The following is a 14,519-nucleotide window of genomic DNA, read 5'->3' on the forward strand; positions in this document are numbered from 1 at the left end:
GAATTTTGGATGTGCATGGCTAGAATTTATTTGGTTAATGTTTTCATTGTAGTTTATGAAATTTTTTTTTATTTTAACAAGTTTTTAATGCACATTTTCCAAAGTTATACACATTTTGATTTTCCATTAAAAACGATACAATATTGTAAAATGCGCATAAAAAACAAATGGAGCAAACGATAGCTGATGTTCACAATAAATGCAGCTCAACATGCTAAATGGATTAACAAATGGGTGTATTGATTTAATGGATTATTGACAGTTAACCGATAGCCAGTTAATGGTTGGTATCTCTTTGTTAGGTGGTTTAGCATTAGCGTTTCATCATGAGTCACATCAATAAATCAGCATTTTCTGCCCACTCAGTGCTGATGATTGTCCCCACTAACCAGGTTTTTGTTCTTGGTGTTTGTTTGTTCTCCTCAGTCTCTTGGAGATATGGTGAGATCTGCTGAAGTGTAGGCAGGTTTAATGCGTCCGCACCCTTCTGTGGAAATCCAGACTAAAGAGTAGTTAAGCATTAGTTGTGTGAGTCACGCTAGTTCATGAGTAGTCAAATTTTGTCTTCTTTGCTATGCGATTTATATTTAAAATGATTAATATAATTCTAACAGAAATGCAGTGGAAAAAGCATGCATAATTGAAAGAAAATTTGTTAGCACTTCTGTAATATTTATTTCAATATTTTCTTTGACTTTGGCTGGGATTAAATCAGTCTAAGCAGTTTTTAAACCAATTTTTTATAAAACAAAAACTAAGAAAAATTAGCCTAAAGACTAAATACAGTTGTTATTAAAACGATTATGTTTAAAATATGTTGGAAAGCACAAAAAATCTGTTAAAAAGCTCTTGTGAAATATCTGAAAAAGAGTTCAAATTTTACAGGAGGGCTAATAATTCTTTCTGGATTTGGTAAATATCAGGATTCTTGGCTTTGTATATATATATATATATATATATATATATATATATATATATATATATATATATATATATATATATATATATATATATATATATATATATATATAATTTTTCATATAAACAAAAAAATATTTTTTGAAATGTATTTCCAGAAATTAAATAAAATTCTCTGCATTTATTGTATATATACAGGCCCATAGCCAGCCTGGTGAAAGGGGTGGTTCTTTTTTTTCTCAAAATGTGGACTTATAAACAAACATTTTATTGTAAATAATAATTTAATGAAATGGAAAGTAAGCCCTCTTAAGCAGGCCCGTAGCCATTGGGGGTTCGGGTGGTTCTGCTGAAAAAGTCCAGAATTTGGCTGAGCTCATTTGTCTCAGTTTTTCACAGTATGCTATCATAAAATGTGAAAAATAACCAATAAAAGTAGGCTTTAAGACAATTTTAATTATTATTATTTTAATGGAAAAATTCTGATTGAGGAAATGAGCTGGCTAGTTTGTTATTTGGCTATAGGCTATAATTTTAACAGATTCCTAATTGTTTTTTTTTTTGTTTTGTTTTGTATGTTGTTGTTTTTTTATGATGGATGATAAAAATTAGCATTTTAAACATTTTCTAAAATGCAAATCTCATTACATTATTTATAAAACTGTAATAACTTAAGTTTAAATGCACATTTGTATATAAACGTACACTTTTGTAAACATAAATAGTATGGTAGTGCTTTGACAAAAAATGTAGGACATATTTTTCTTACATCAAAAAGTGAAGTATTGATAACCATCTGACCAGAAAATCCAGCAAAAATCAGTGTTTGTCACTAAAATGCAGTATTTGAACCTCATAAATTAAAAGAAAATGAGGCGAATAGCTGCAAAAAGGTTCAGTTTGGGGGAAAAATGTACCACCCCTTTTAATAGGCTGGCTACGGGCCTGTCAAGGCATTTCTGGCGCATCTCACAATCATTGTTAATGTAGCGCAAAGTAACAAACAGAGCCGGGTCACATGTTTCCACACACGGTAGGGCAAGTAATCGAAAAAAAAAATCAACCTGGAAACATTTGATCGGTTATAGGTCCTGAATGTCGATTTTGAATGCATTTCGATTAATCACCAAGCCCTAATTAACCCTTTAACAGGTAATGTAACCATACAGTTTACCTACAGTGAATGGGTCATTCAAACAACCTGAAACATCTGTGTATGGTTTCAGGAACACAATTTTACCAAACAAAATGAGTCTGTTAAAGGGTCAAGTGTGAAGTTGCATTTCCTGATCTTAATATAGATACGATCTGACCCAGAAAACATCTCGACCCCTTCAGTGTGGCTCAGTGTTCCCTCCTGCTGAGATGAGATTATTTCAAGGCGAGATCTTTTTTCTTTTTTTTTTTTCTTCTTTTTTTTCTGGTTGCTGCCTACTGAATATTAATCAAAGACAAACTCCCGAAATCAGGGTCACTGCATAATTGATGCATCTCATTTAAATAATCAGCCTTCGTCTTTAAAACACGAGCTGCGTTTGAGCTGCATGTGATGTTCAATTAATTATGGCTCATGCATTAGGTTAATGAGCCGAAATTAGCAGGAAGTCTTTGTGCTGTTCGGTGTTATGGGCGTCATGATGGAGATCTCTCAGGGATTGACATTTAATTGGCTTCCTTGATGAGTTCGACTTATTAATAGGACCAGGCTTTTTCTGTCACTGGAACTGAACAGATTTAAAGGGACGGAGAAGCGCAGCACATCAACACGGAAGGTTCCAGAGACATTTGCTTTGCTTTTCTGTCCCTCCAGGATTTCACAGGACTTTTTTTGTTTCTTGTGGCCCAAAATGACGTGGCACTTCTTACCAGAGGACACCTTGATGTCAAAACGATGGCAAAAACACATAAAGAATGCTAATCGATTTGATGTCAAAACCTTGACATTTATTTGACGTCCACACATTGATGCCCTTTTGACCACCATATAAGATTTTTTTATTTCTATGAAAGCTTTATTTATAAGAACATATTTTATTTCTCTACAATGATTATAAACCTTGATGTCATTAAATTGACATCAAGCATGACTTCAAAAACGCATCAAAAATGCGAATCGATTTAGTGTCAAAACCCAAAAGTATTATAATATAATAAAGGTTTATTTATATAAAAGCTTCAATTATAAAAATACATTTTCACAGGATTTTGTTCCCCTACAATGACTATAAAATACCTTGATTAAATTGACATTAAATTGACATCTAGCATGTCAGAAAAGCAATCAAAATGCTAATCAATTTGGTTATTTGACCACCAAATTAAATATGCAAAAGTATTTTAATATGGGAACAGTTTAATTTATATGAAAGCTTCAATAAAAAAAAAACAATTCACAGGATTTTATTTTTTCTACAATAATTGTACATTACCTTAAATTGACATCAAGCATGACGTCAGAAAGCACGTCAAAAATGCAATCGATCTGATGTCACAGCTTGACGTCTATTTGAAATCCACACATGGATGCATTTTTGACCACCAAGTTAAATTTGCAAACATTTTATAATACACAAAAGTAATATTTATCAAAATAACATCAAATTGACATCAAGCATGATGATAAAAACATCAAAATTAGATTAGATTAGATTAGATTTAACTTTATTGTCATTACACATGTACAAGTACAATGCAACGAAATGCAGTTTAGGTCTAACCAGCAGTGCAATAGCAGCAAGTGCAGGATACAGGAATAAGTTATAAAGTGCAGTTATAGAAAAATATAGTGATATTTACAGATGGATGTACTATGAACATTATATACAGGTTGGATAAGCTATGAACAGATTTACAATATATGAATATATGTGCAGGTTGCTATTAATAATCAGTGGTGTGCAGATAGATAAACATTATTACAAGTGTATATGTAACAATATATGAATATATCTACAGGTTGCTATTAATAATCAGTAGTATGCAGATAAATAAGCATGATTACAAGTGTATATGTATAGTGGGTGTTTACATAATTACAAATGCCCATATGCAGTGGGTATGTACAGTTCAATAAGTAAACAGTTCAATGTGGTGAAATGCTAAAATGCTAATTCATTTGATGTCAAAACCTTGATGTCTATCTGACATCCACATATTGATGCTTATTTGACCACCAAATTTTATATGCAAAAAAATTAAATATAGTAAAAGTTTTATTTATATGAAAGCTTCAATTCTAAAAAAAAAATATTTTGTTATCTACAATCACTGTAAACTACCTTGATGTCAAAACAACGTCAAGTTGAGGTCAAAAACATGTCAATTAATTATTTTAGGACTGTCCTGTAAAACGATTTTTGATATGTTTTTGATGCTAATGTTAGATGTCAGTTTGATGTCATTTTGATAATCAGCTGACATCAAATATATTTGCATTTTTGCCTAATTTTTTATGTTTTTTTATGTCAAAAATGTTTTCAGGACTGTCCTGTAATTGATTTTTTAAGTAATTATCATAGTAAAAAGAAGCACTTAAATGTCATTGTACTAAATGCAGATCATCGGGAGATGCCAAACCCTAGACTGTCTTGTCCTTTTTCCAGCTTTGTTTACTAGTCAAACATGACTGGGTTTGCTCGGACAGTTTTAGCCTAAACGCCACATATAGAGAAAAACGAGGTTGGAGAGAACACACTTTGACGTCATGCTGCTTTTTCAGCACTTATTCTCAAAGGACAAAAAAAAGAGGCTCCTGAGCAATTATGCTGGTCTCAGGTTCAGATTCGATCCGGTCTCAGTCACGCACACACAGTCAGGCTGTAAGAGAATCTGGGGAAAGAGTCACCGGAGTGTTTACCTAGAGGTCAGAGCTCACACCTCACACTACGCCACATTCAACACGCTTTACATCAGCAGCTCCAGGTGGCAGCTAACATGATTTGGGATAGATTTCTTACATATTTTAGACAAAAACAATAAAGCATTTTATTTAGATATATCTGAAGGGATTTGTATATTTAGAGTGCTCAACATATTTGAGAACAATCCATTTTGAATGAACATTTTTATCCATTTCTCAGTAAATATAGATCATATATTTTGGTCCATTTGAACAAAACAGATTTATCAAATGTATATATTTATTAAAATAACATTTTAGTCACTGAACATCTTTAGAAATAGAAAGGTAATACATTTAATTTTATGCGAAATATTGAGAAAAAAATTACAAAACTACTAATTTTTTACAAAATTGTATCTATTTTTTGTTTCTCTTGAGTTTTGCTTTCTTTTTAAAATATGTTATTTAATATTTTTTTCTATCATATAAATTTGTGCTTACTAATTTTGGACCATTATCGTAACTTGTTTTGTTAGATGAGCTCCAGGTTTGGCTTCAGTACTGACTAATCTCATGTATATGCACAAATATGATATTGTAAATTTTCTTTTATAAAACATTCATTTAAATAAGAGATTTGTGAGGGGTGTCCTTAAATGTTGAACATTGTAATATTATATCATGTAGTATATGGAATGGTAATTTTGAATTGACAACAGTAACAGTAAAATATAAAAAAAAATTTAATAAAAAAAAAAAATTGGTAGCACAATAAAACAACAATCATATTTTTATTTGTATGTATTTATACATCTACACAAAATATGAAATCTAACAATTATCAGTATATATATATATATATATATATATATATATATATATATATATATATATATATATATATATATATATATATGTATGTATATGTAATTTTAAATTTTTTTTAAAAATGTGTTAAATCTTCAAAAAAATATATATTTTTAAATACAATGATCATGTATTAAATATAAAGTATTATAATATTAAAATGAATAAACATACATGTAAAATACATTTATACACGCATACACTACCAGTCAAAAATTTGGGGTCAGTTATTTTTTTCACGTTATTTTTTTTTTTTAAGAAAATTATTCTGTTCATCAAGGCGGCATTTATTACATGTAAAAAAGTTAAGTTTATTAAAATATTTATTTAAATAACTTCTTTCTTATTGTATGGATTTTCAAATGAAATTATTATTACAGTCATTACTGCTTTTATTACTATAGTAATAATAATAATTTTAATAATAATAATTCATATTAGAGTGATTTCTGAAGGATCCTGTGACTGAAGACTGGAGTAAAATCACTGTAATAAATTATCATTTAAATTATAAACTACTTTTGAACAACCATTTTAAAAGTGCAGTAACATTTCACAATTTTACAATTTGTTCTGTATTTTTTATTAAATAAATGCAGCTATGGTAAGCAAGATAAGCTTATTTTAAAACATAAATGTCTTGTCTAATACCCTAATTAAGCCTTTAAATGTCACTTTAAGTTGAATACTAATGTCTTGAAAAATATCCAGTCTGTTATCATATTCATGTATGTATATTTATCAAGATACATATACATACACACACACTGTATTATAACTTATATTAATATCTATAAGAGGGCTTTTGTGCTAAAGAGGAACATGTACATATCTTCAGAGAAATGTGAGACTGATCAGGACTCTGAAGTGTCCCGTTCTCCATTTATTCCCTTCATTTTCTCAGGATTGCTGGGAATCGGAGGTGATTTAAGACTGATGGGAACATGCAGGGCGACGTGGGTAATTGCTGAACTATGCTGAACCTAGAGTTCCTCCGTGATGATTTATGGACAGGAATGTCATTGATGTGCACCTAAACTCACAGAGTGAAAATACGAGTGTGACGCTCCGCTTATGAAAAACATCTGGACATTCCCATCTCTGGAGCTCCATGTGTCATCCATGAGTGCTTTATATGAGCGCCAGTCGCCTAGGAAAGCCTGAATAAACAGAATAAATAGTGGCTTTCCCCAACTCCCATCGAGTTTCCAGTCTCGCTTCTGGAAGATACAGCGATGCGTGCTTTCTCTGGTGTTAGTTTTCCTCCTAAAATGGACATATTACAAGCCTTTTAACAACATGTAATGCAAGTCTCTGTCGTCTCAACTCAAAATACCACTCAGTTCATTCTTTAAAGGTGGTCAAATCTCCTCTACACTAAAAAAAAAGGATGAATTGGATGAAGATGAAGATGTTACAATATCTAGACTGAAGCAGGACGTTTCTGAAGGGTTAGCAGACACTTTTTTGAAGTTGTTATGGAGTAAATTTGATTGAAGCAACTGTCTATATACAGTTGGTGGTAGACAATATGGCAGAACAAGGGGTTTTGGAGCAGATCTGGAGTCAGTCAGACCGGATGCAGTGCGTATGGTTCTTGTTTTGAAGGGCCATCGGTGACCCAAGAGTGTTTTCATATGTTGACAATGGCATGTGTGTGTGTGATTTTGAAGAAGAGAAAACAGAGAGTTCATTCCAGAGATGCTTCATACAAGAGGAGCGTAAAAGATGGAGAGAAAAGGCAGAAGTTGAAGATATGTTAGGAATTTAGGAGGGCAGAAAGACTGATATTCTGAGCTGAGGAGTTGTATGAGACGATCACTCCATTATAGCGTCTCTGTTTGCTGTTGCATTTACAGAATGTTTCATATTATGTCAAGTTACACAGTTAAAATTATTTTTTTTTAATATTTCCCAAATGATGTTTAACAGATTCAGGAAATGTTTGCAGTATGTCTGATAATATATTTTCTTCTGGAGAAAGTCTTATTTGTTTTATTTCGGCTAGAATGAAAGCAGTTTTTAATTTTTTAAAAGCCATTTTAGGGACAAAATTATTAGCCCCTTTAAGCTATATTTGTTTTCGATAATCTACAGAACAAACCATCATTATACAGTAACCTGCCTAATTACCCTAACCTGCCTAGTTAAGCTAATTAACATAGTTAAGCATTTAAATGTCACTTTAAGCTGTATAGAAGTGTCTTGGAGAATATCTAGTCAAATATTATTTATTGTCATCATGGCAAAGATCAAATAAATCAGTTAATAGAGATAAATTATTAAGACTATTATGTTTAGAAATGTGTTGAAAAAACTCTGTTAAACAGAAATTGGGGAAAAATAAACAGGGGGGCTAATAATTTGGGGGGGGGGGGGGTGGGGGGGGCTAAGAATTCTGATATTTACTGTTTATTAAATAAAAATATAAAATGAAATTAAACCAAAAAACTAGTTATTTTGCAAGATACTTTGGTATTCAGGCTAAATGGCAAATTAAAGGCTTGACTATTAGGTTAATAGGGCAAGTTAATTAGGAAAGTTACTGGACAACAGTAGCCAATCGAAAATCTTAAAAGGGCTAATAATTGACCTGAGCAATTTTACATATTTCAAAATATTTTAGAATTCCAGACAAATTTAAATAATAAAAAGACTTTGCCCAGAAGAAAAAAAATCTAATAGAAAATGCTGTGAAATGTCTGTTAAACATCACTGGAAATTTTAATTTCATTTAATTTAATAATTGCCAATAATTTTGTTGACGCTGTAAATATACATATATTATTTGGTCACACTTTACAATTAGGTTCATTAGTTAATGTTAATTAATGCATTTACTAACATGAACAAACAATGAATAATACATTTACTACAGTATTTATTCATGGTATTAAACGTTAGTTAATGTAAATACAGTTGTTCATTGTTAGTTCATGTTAACTCATGGTGCATTAACTAATGTTTACAGGCACGGACTTAAATGTTAATAATGCATTAGTAAATGTTCAATTATGATTAATAAATGCTGTACAAGTGTTGTTCATGATTAGTTCATTTTTGTAAATGCATTAACTAATGAACCTTATTGTAAAGTGTTACCAGTTTATTTTTTAATATAAAAAGCTACATTTGTTGTTTAAAGTAAGTTTTGTATGGTTTCTATCAACTTTAATAACACTGAAAGTATATAAATATAATTTTATATAAATAATATTTGTTTATAATAAAGATTACCACTACTCTATACTTTGAATTATCAATTTGAACAGATTTCTCTTGGCTAAGTTGGCATATGTCTGTTTTGGGCCAAAATGTTTAATATAAATAATTTTTGTCAATAATGATTTAAAAAAATAAAAAATCTATTTTGTCCTGATAATGATTTTGTATCTTTTTCTGACCGATTTCACAAAGGAAAAGAGTTTCTCACGTCCCCTAACAGCTTAACTCTTATTTCAGGTGGTGACACCAGTGCGAGTAGGGCAAACCTACGCTTTCAGCCCAGCTTCAGACTCGTCTCATGACCTCTACGATGTTCCTCCGGTTCGTCCACAAGGGGTGAGAGTCACTTTAGTAACTCCTGCATTCATACAGGTGTCATAAACACACGTGTATTTACACTGACACATCCGCACAGGTCTATGATATTCCTGCAAACAAGCAAACTGGACAGCAGAGCCTTTCCAGAGCTCAGGGCGTCTATGATACTCCTGCTTCAAGAGGACTCTACGACATCCCACCAGCATCACAAGGGGTATGAACTTATCAGCTATTAAAATTAACTTTGATGACATGATGATCAGCGAATGCCTCGTCACTGGACTCACATTGGTCGTGCTGCAGATTGATTTTCAAATGGATCTTTAATTCAATTTTGATATAAAACTTTGAAAAACAATTAGTAAAATTTACCATTGACCACAGAATTAATAATAACAATAAAAATAATAATAAATAATTAGCAATAATAATAATAATAGTGGTGGTATTTCATTTAATAATATTAAGAATAAGAATATTACATTTTTAATTCATATGAAATATTTTTGTAAATTGTGTAGTTTTGATTACATTATTTAATACTTAAAAAAATTATGCAACTATTTTTTTAATTATTCAATATTTTATTATAATATTATTTTAAATTTAATTTAATTTAATTAATATTATCATTAATTAATATTATTATTAATATAATAATAATAGTATATATAATTAATTAAATTTATTTAAATTTAATTAATTATATATTTTAATTCAAATATTGATCACATTTTCATTCAAATTTCATTCTAATGCACGATTTAACTAAAAAGTGACATTGTTCTCTTGTTAAAATATAAAAAGTTTATTCCATTTCACATCATTTAAGATTAAGTTCAAATATATTTAGTTTTAGTTTTATTTAACTATAATAACCCCGACGCTGCCCTTTTTCTTTGTCTTGTAACTGAATGCCATTACTTCCCAGAAGCTTTACAAAGAAATAAATACTCTGATTTTTATTACTTTCCCCTGGTTAGCAAATGAAGGCCTAGTCTGCCAGCAGCGGCGCTGGAGTCAAACTCAGAGCAGCGCTGTTAACTTTAAAGGAGGTCAGAACAGAAATAATTGTGCTGAAGCCCCTCTTATGTTTCACCGCTGCTCCTGGCGAAAGGCAGCGCTGCGCCTCCAGTGTGTTTCAAATAAACTGGATGAACATGGAAACCTGTTATTAGAGTCGCATTTAATTAGGGTTTGCAGAAAGCCGGACTCGCTGTGAAAGATAGACTCCACGCTTGACAGAAATCACTTACAGGCCGCCGTGTTTATTTATTGACCAGTGTGCTGCTGGAACGCCTTATTACGCTGTCAGGTCAATGTCGGAGTTTTTTTCTTCATATTCTGAATGGCAGGAATTTCCATGTCCTAAAAATGCGATGATGGAAATGCAGAATTGCACTTATTAGACTGTCGGGAACCCACTTCTGTTTTTATTAGTGTTGTCACAATATTGGAAATTACAACTTTGGTATAATATTGCGATAATACGATAGCTCATGTTGAAACCACAAGCAAGTTAATTTACTACTGAACATATAAATAATTCGAAAAATGCACAAAGAACTTTAAAGCTGCCCAAATGGCACACTATACACTTATACACTTACACACTCAACAGCATAGTATATGTATGTAGTGTCGTCCCAAATGGAGCACTAATGTTTTTATACCAAGCGGAAATTCAAACCGTTTCCCTGATGACGTTTGAAGGTCTCCAAATCAGTGAAATAAATGACCAAACTACCAAATAATACCTGCCATGAGTATAACCGCATTCATCATCGGGCTATAATCACTCTCCTAGGAGAATTTGGCTTTCAGAAACCTAAAATAAATAAATAATCCAACATCAGTGCCCGAATGCTCCGCTCCTTCTGCTATGTGAGCAAAGCTGCAGCCGTTGTGTGCTTCCAAGTGAACATTACACACTTCATTTTAACGGTTGAATAAGTGCATCCGGGTAATTAAAGTGCACTGATTATTTTTAGAGTTAGAGTAGAATAGTGCATAAGTATGTGATTTGGCACGCAGCTTAAGCCTGGTGATTTATAATTGTTTTTATTGCTATTCAGAGCCAGAATTTTAATTTTCTATTTTTTTTTTTTTATGATTTATTTTTGCTTTTTTTTTTTTTTTTTTTGCAATTATTAGGACAGGTTTGACAAAAAATAAAGTTGGAAAGAAAAAAGAGGACAGGATTGGGACTCTATAGCACTCTAAAGCACCATAGTTTTACATGACAGAATTTTTTATAATTTTGTGTGACAGATAATTTTTGAGAAACATTTTCATGGTGCCCAGAATACATTATCAACCTTTAAATAAAGGCAAACATGTAAAAAATTTAATTCAATTAAAAAACTAGTATTTTTGTCAAAAATTAATAATAAAAACATAGTTTGAGTAGATAAAACCCATCAAAAAAACAAAGCCAGCAGCAATTCACTTTTAACATTTAATTTTGTATATTTTAGTAACATTACAGTTTTAGCTTGTATACATGTGTAATAAATAATATTCCTTACTTATTTTCTGCTTATTTACTTGCCTTGGATATATACAGTTAAAGTAAAAGTTATCAGGTATTTTGTGAAAATATTTTTTTCTTAAAATATTACCCAAGTAATGTTTAACAGAGCAAGGAATTGTTCATAGTATTTCCTATAATATATATATATTTTTTTTTTTTTCTGGAGAAAGTCTTATTTGTTTTATTTCAGCTAGAATGAAACCAGTTTTTAATTTTCTTAAAAGGATTTTAAGGTCAAAATTATTTGCCCCCTTATATTTGTTTTCGATTGTCTACAGAACAAACCATCGTTATAACTTGCCTAATTACCCTAACCTGCCTAATCAACCCAATTAACCTAGTTAAGCCTTTAAATGTCATTTAAAACTGAATACTGGTATCTTGAAAGATGTATGGTAAAATAGTATGTACTGTCATCATGACAGATAAAATAAATCAGTTATTAGAAACGAGTTATTAAAACTATTATGATTAGAAATGTGCTGAAAAAAATTTGTTTCCGTTAAATAGAATTTAGGGAAAAATTAAACAGGAGGGGCTAATAACACAAGAGAGCTAATAATTCTGACTTTAACTGTATCTGCTGTACTATTTGAGAAAATGTGTAAATGTGGCCCTTAAAGTATAACGGTAAAAACATACTGCTGGAAAATTGGTCTAAAAATGTTAGAAAAACCCAACTGAGCTAGCCAAAGATTACAGTGGCAACAAACCTAAACATTACCAACCATAGGAAGAGAAACCAATGAAATACCAATGGAATTGTGCAATAGTAGAACATTTCAAATCGAAATCAGCAAGTACAAAAAAATATTTCATTCAATTCTTATAAGCATGATTGGAAAGTAAAAATTAGGTACTTAAAAGCTCCTTTTGTAATTTATACATATGCAAAAGGACCATCTGTAGCTCTGTGTTAGAGAAAATGTGGTAAAATAGGAGATCAAACCCACATTTTACCCTAATATTAAAGAATTTTGGTACAATGTTAAAAAGAAATAGGTAAGATATTAGACATAGAAAATCCCTTTAATCCAGTTGTGTGATTATGGAAAAATTGCCCAAACAAATGTTCAATGAAAAAAGAGATATTATTATTGGTTGCAAAGAAAATGATAACAGTACATTGGATGTAAGAAGTTCCCCAAAAGGTGGCTTACTGGATTCAGAGAGTTAAACAAGTGTCTATAATGGGTAAAACACTGTATGCCTACAAATGAAGACGAACTGGCAGAGCTCTGAAGAGCTGGAAAAGTATTATAGGATTTTTGGAGATGTACATTTATAGTTTAATTAACTTATTAAACCACAAACGTAACACAATGTAATATGATGTACATTATATATACATATATAGAAATTGTTTTTTAATTCCCTTATCTGTAAGGGGTTAACTTGTCGTGGAAGGTGTTGTTATGTAAAGTAACAACAATAAAAGTCTTAAGCATATATTCACTTCATATTTAACCTCATTGTCACTCTCCAGGTGTACTCAACGCCTCCTTGTCGGAGTAACACTGCACAGGACGAAGGGAACTACGACTTCCCGCAGCCTTCGAAGCACAAACAAGAAGGAATATATGACGTCCCACCAGCGTCGCTCTCTAAATCTTCCCCATGCTCCAACTACGACTTCCCACCCAGCTCTGAGCAGATATCTCGCAAAGTCAAAAACGACAGCGCCGGCATCTACGATGTCCCAGCTAGCCAACTTGCTGCAAGTGGATCCCAGGACTTGTATGATATTCCACGTGGGATGCCACAGAACCGACATGCATCCTCTGAGAGAGACAGGAATAAGTCCGTTTACGATATCCCACCGACAGACACTCGAATGGTCGGTGACATTACGGATGGTGTAAACCGACTGTCGTTTTCCAGCACGGGAAGCACTCGCAGCAGCATGTCGACTTCTTCGTCCTCTGCTGGATCGCCAGCTGAAAGCCGTCTTGCGTTGGATCTAGACTCTGCGGTGCAAAGATTGAACCGCGTTCAGCAAAATCTCGAGTCTTCAGTTGGCGCGCTGCAAACTCTAACAGCATCGCCTAACTGGCGAACGTACAGCTTCATGGAGCGTCACGCCAACGAGGTTCGCGTTTCACTAGAGCGCGTCAAGCTCTCAATGTCAGACTTTCTTATATTTGGCCGTGGAGCTTCAGCAAACGCAACTGCGTTATCCGATCAAGGACTGCACGCCAAGTTACGACGCCAGTTGCAACGTTTAGAGGATTCCCATCAGATTCTTCTACAGATTTATCAGACTCTAGAGGACAACAATTGGGCGCTTAACATTCTAACCGCTGGCGGCATGCATCACAGCAAGAGCGACGAACTGGAACGTTTTGTAATGGTGTCGCGGACGCTACCTGACGATGCCAGACAGCTGGCTTCAACGATAGGGAGCAGCGCAGAGCTGCTTTTCAGAAGAGCACCAATCGAAGGCATCGTTCACCCCTTTACCTGCAACCCAACAGAGGACAACGGCTTCAGAAGCCAGAGCAAACCGTTCCCTGTATCGCACGACAAAGCCAACATGAACAGCGAGAAGTGCGTTAAGAGCTGGATGGATGATTATGACTACGTTCATCTCCAGGTAGAAATCACTTTAAAAGCATATAACGTACATCAGTGGTGTCCAAACTCGGTCCTTGAGGGCTGGCGTCCTGCATTGTTTAGCTCCAACTTCCTTCAACACACCTGCCTGAAGTTTCTAGTATACCTAGAAAGAGCTTGATTAGCTTGTTCAGGTGTGTTTAATTGGGGTTGGAACTAAAATATGGAGGACACCGGTCCTCCAGGACGAAGTTTGGACATCCC

General features: G+C 32.8%; 1 protein-coding gene across 1 annotated transcript in view; it reads left to right on the forward strand.

The window, feature by feature from the left end:
* The window catches only part of nedd9 (neural precursor cell expressed, developmentally down-regulated 9), a 53,836-nt gene that overhangs the window by 34,997 nt on the left and 4,320 nt on the right, over positions 1–14,519 (forward strand). The window contains 3 exon segments of the mRNA NM_001077282.1: positions 9,089–9,187; positions 9,267–9,383; positions 13,189–14,295. Of these exon segments, the coding sequence (NP_001070750.1) occupies positions 9,089–9,187; positions 9,267–9,383; positions 13,189–14,295 (1,323 nt within the window).

This window comes from Danio rerio, chromosome 19, assembly GCF_049306965.1.
Source record: "Danio rerio strain Tuebingen ecotype United States chromosome 19, GRCz12tu, whole genome shotgun sequence".
Classification (NCBI taxonomy): domain Eukaryota; kingdom Metazoa; phylum Chordata; class Actinopteri; order Cypriniformes; family Danionidae; genus Danio; species Danio rerio.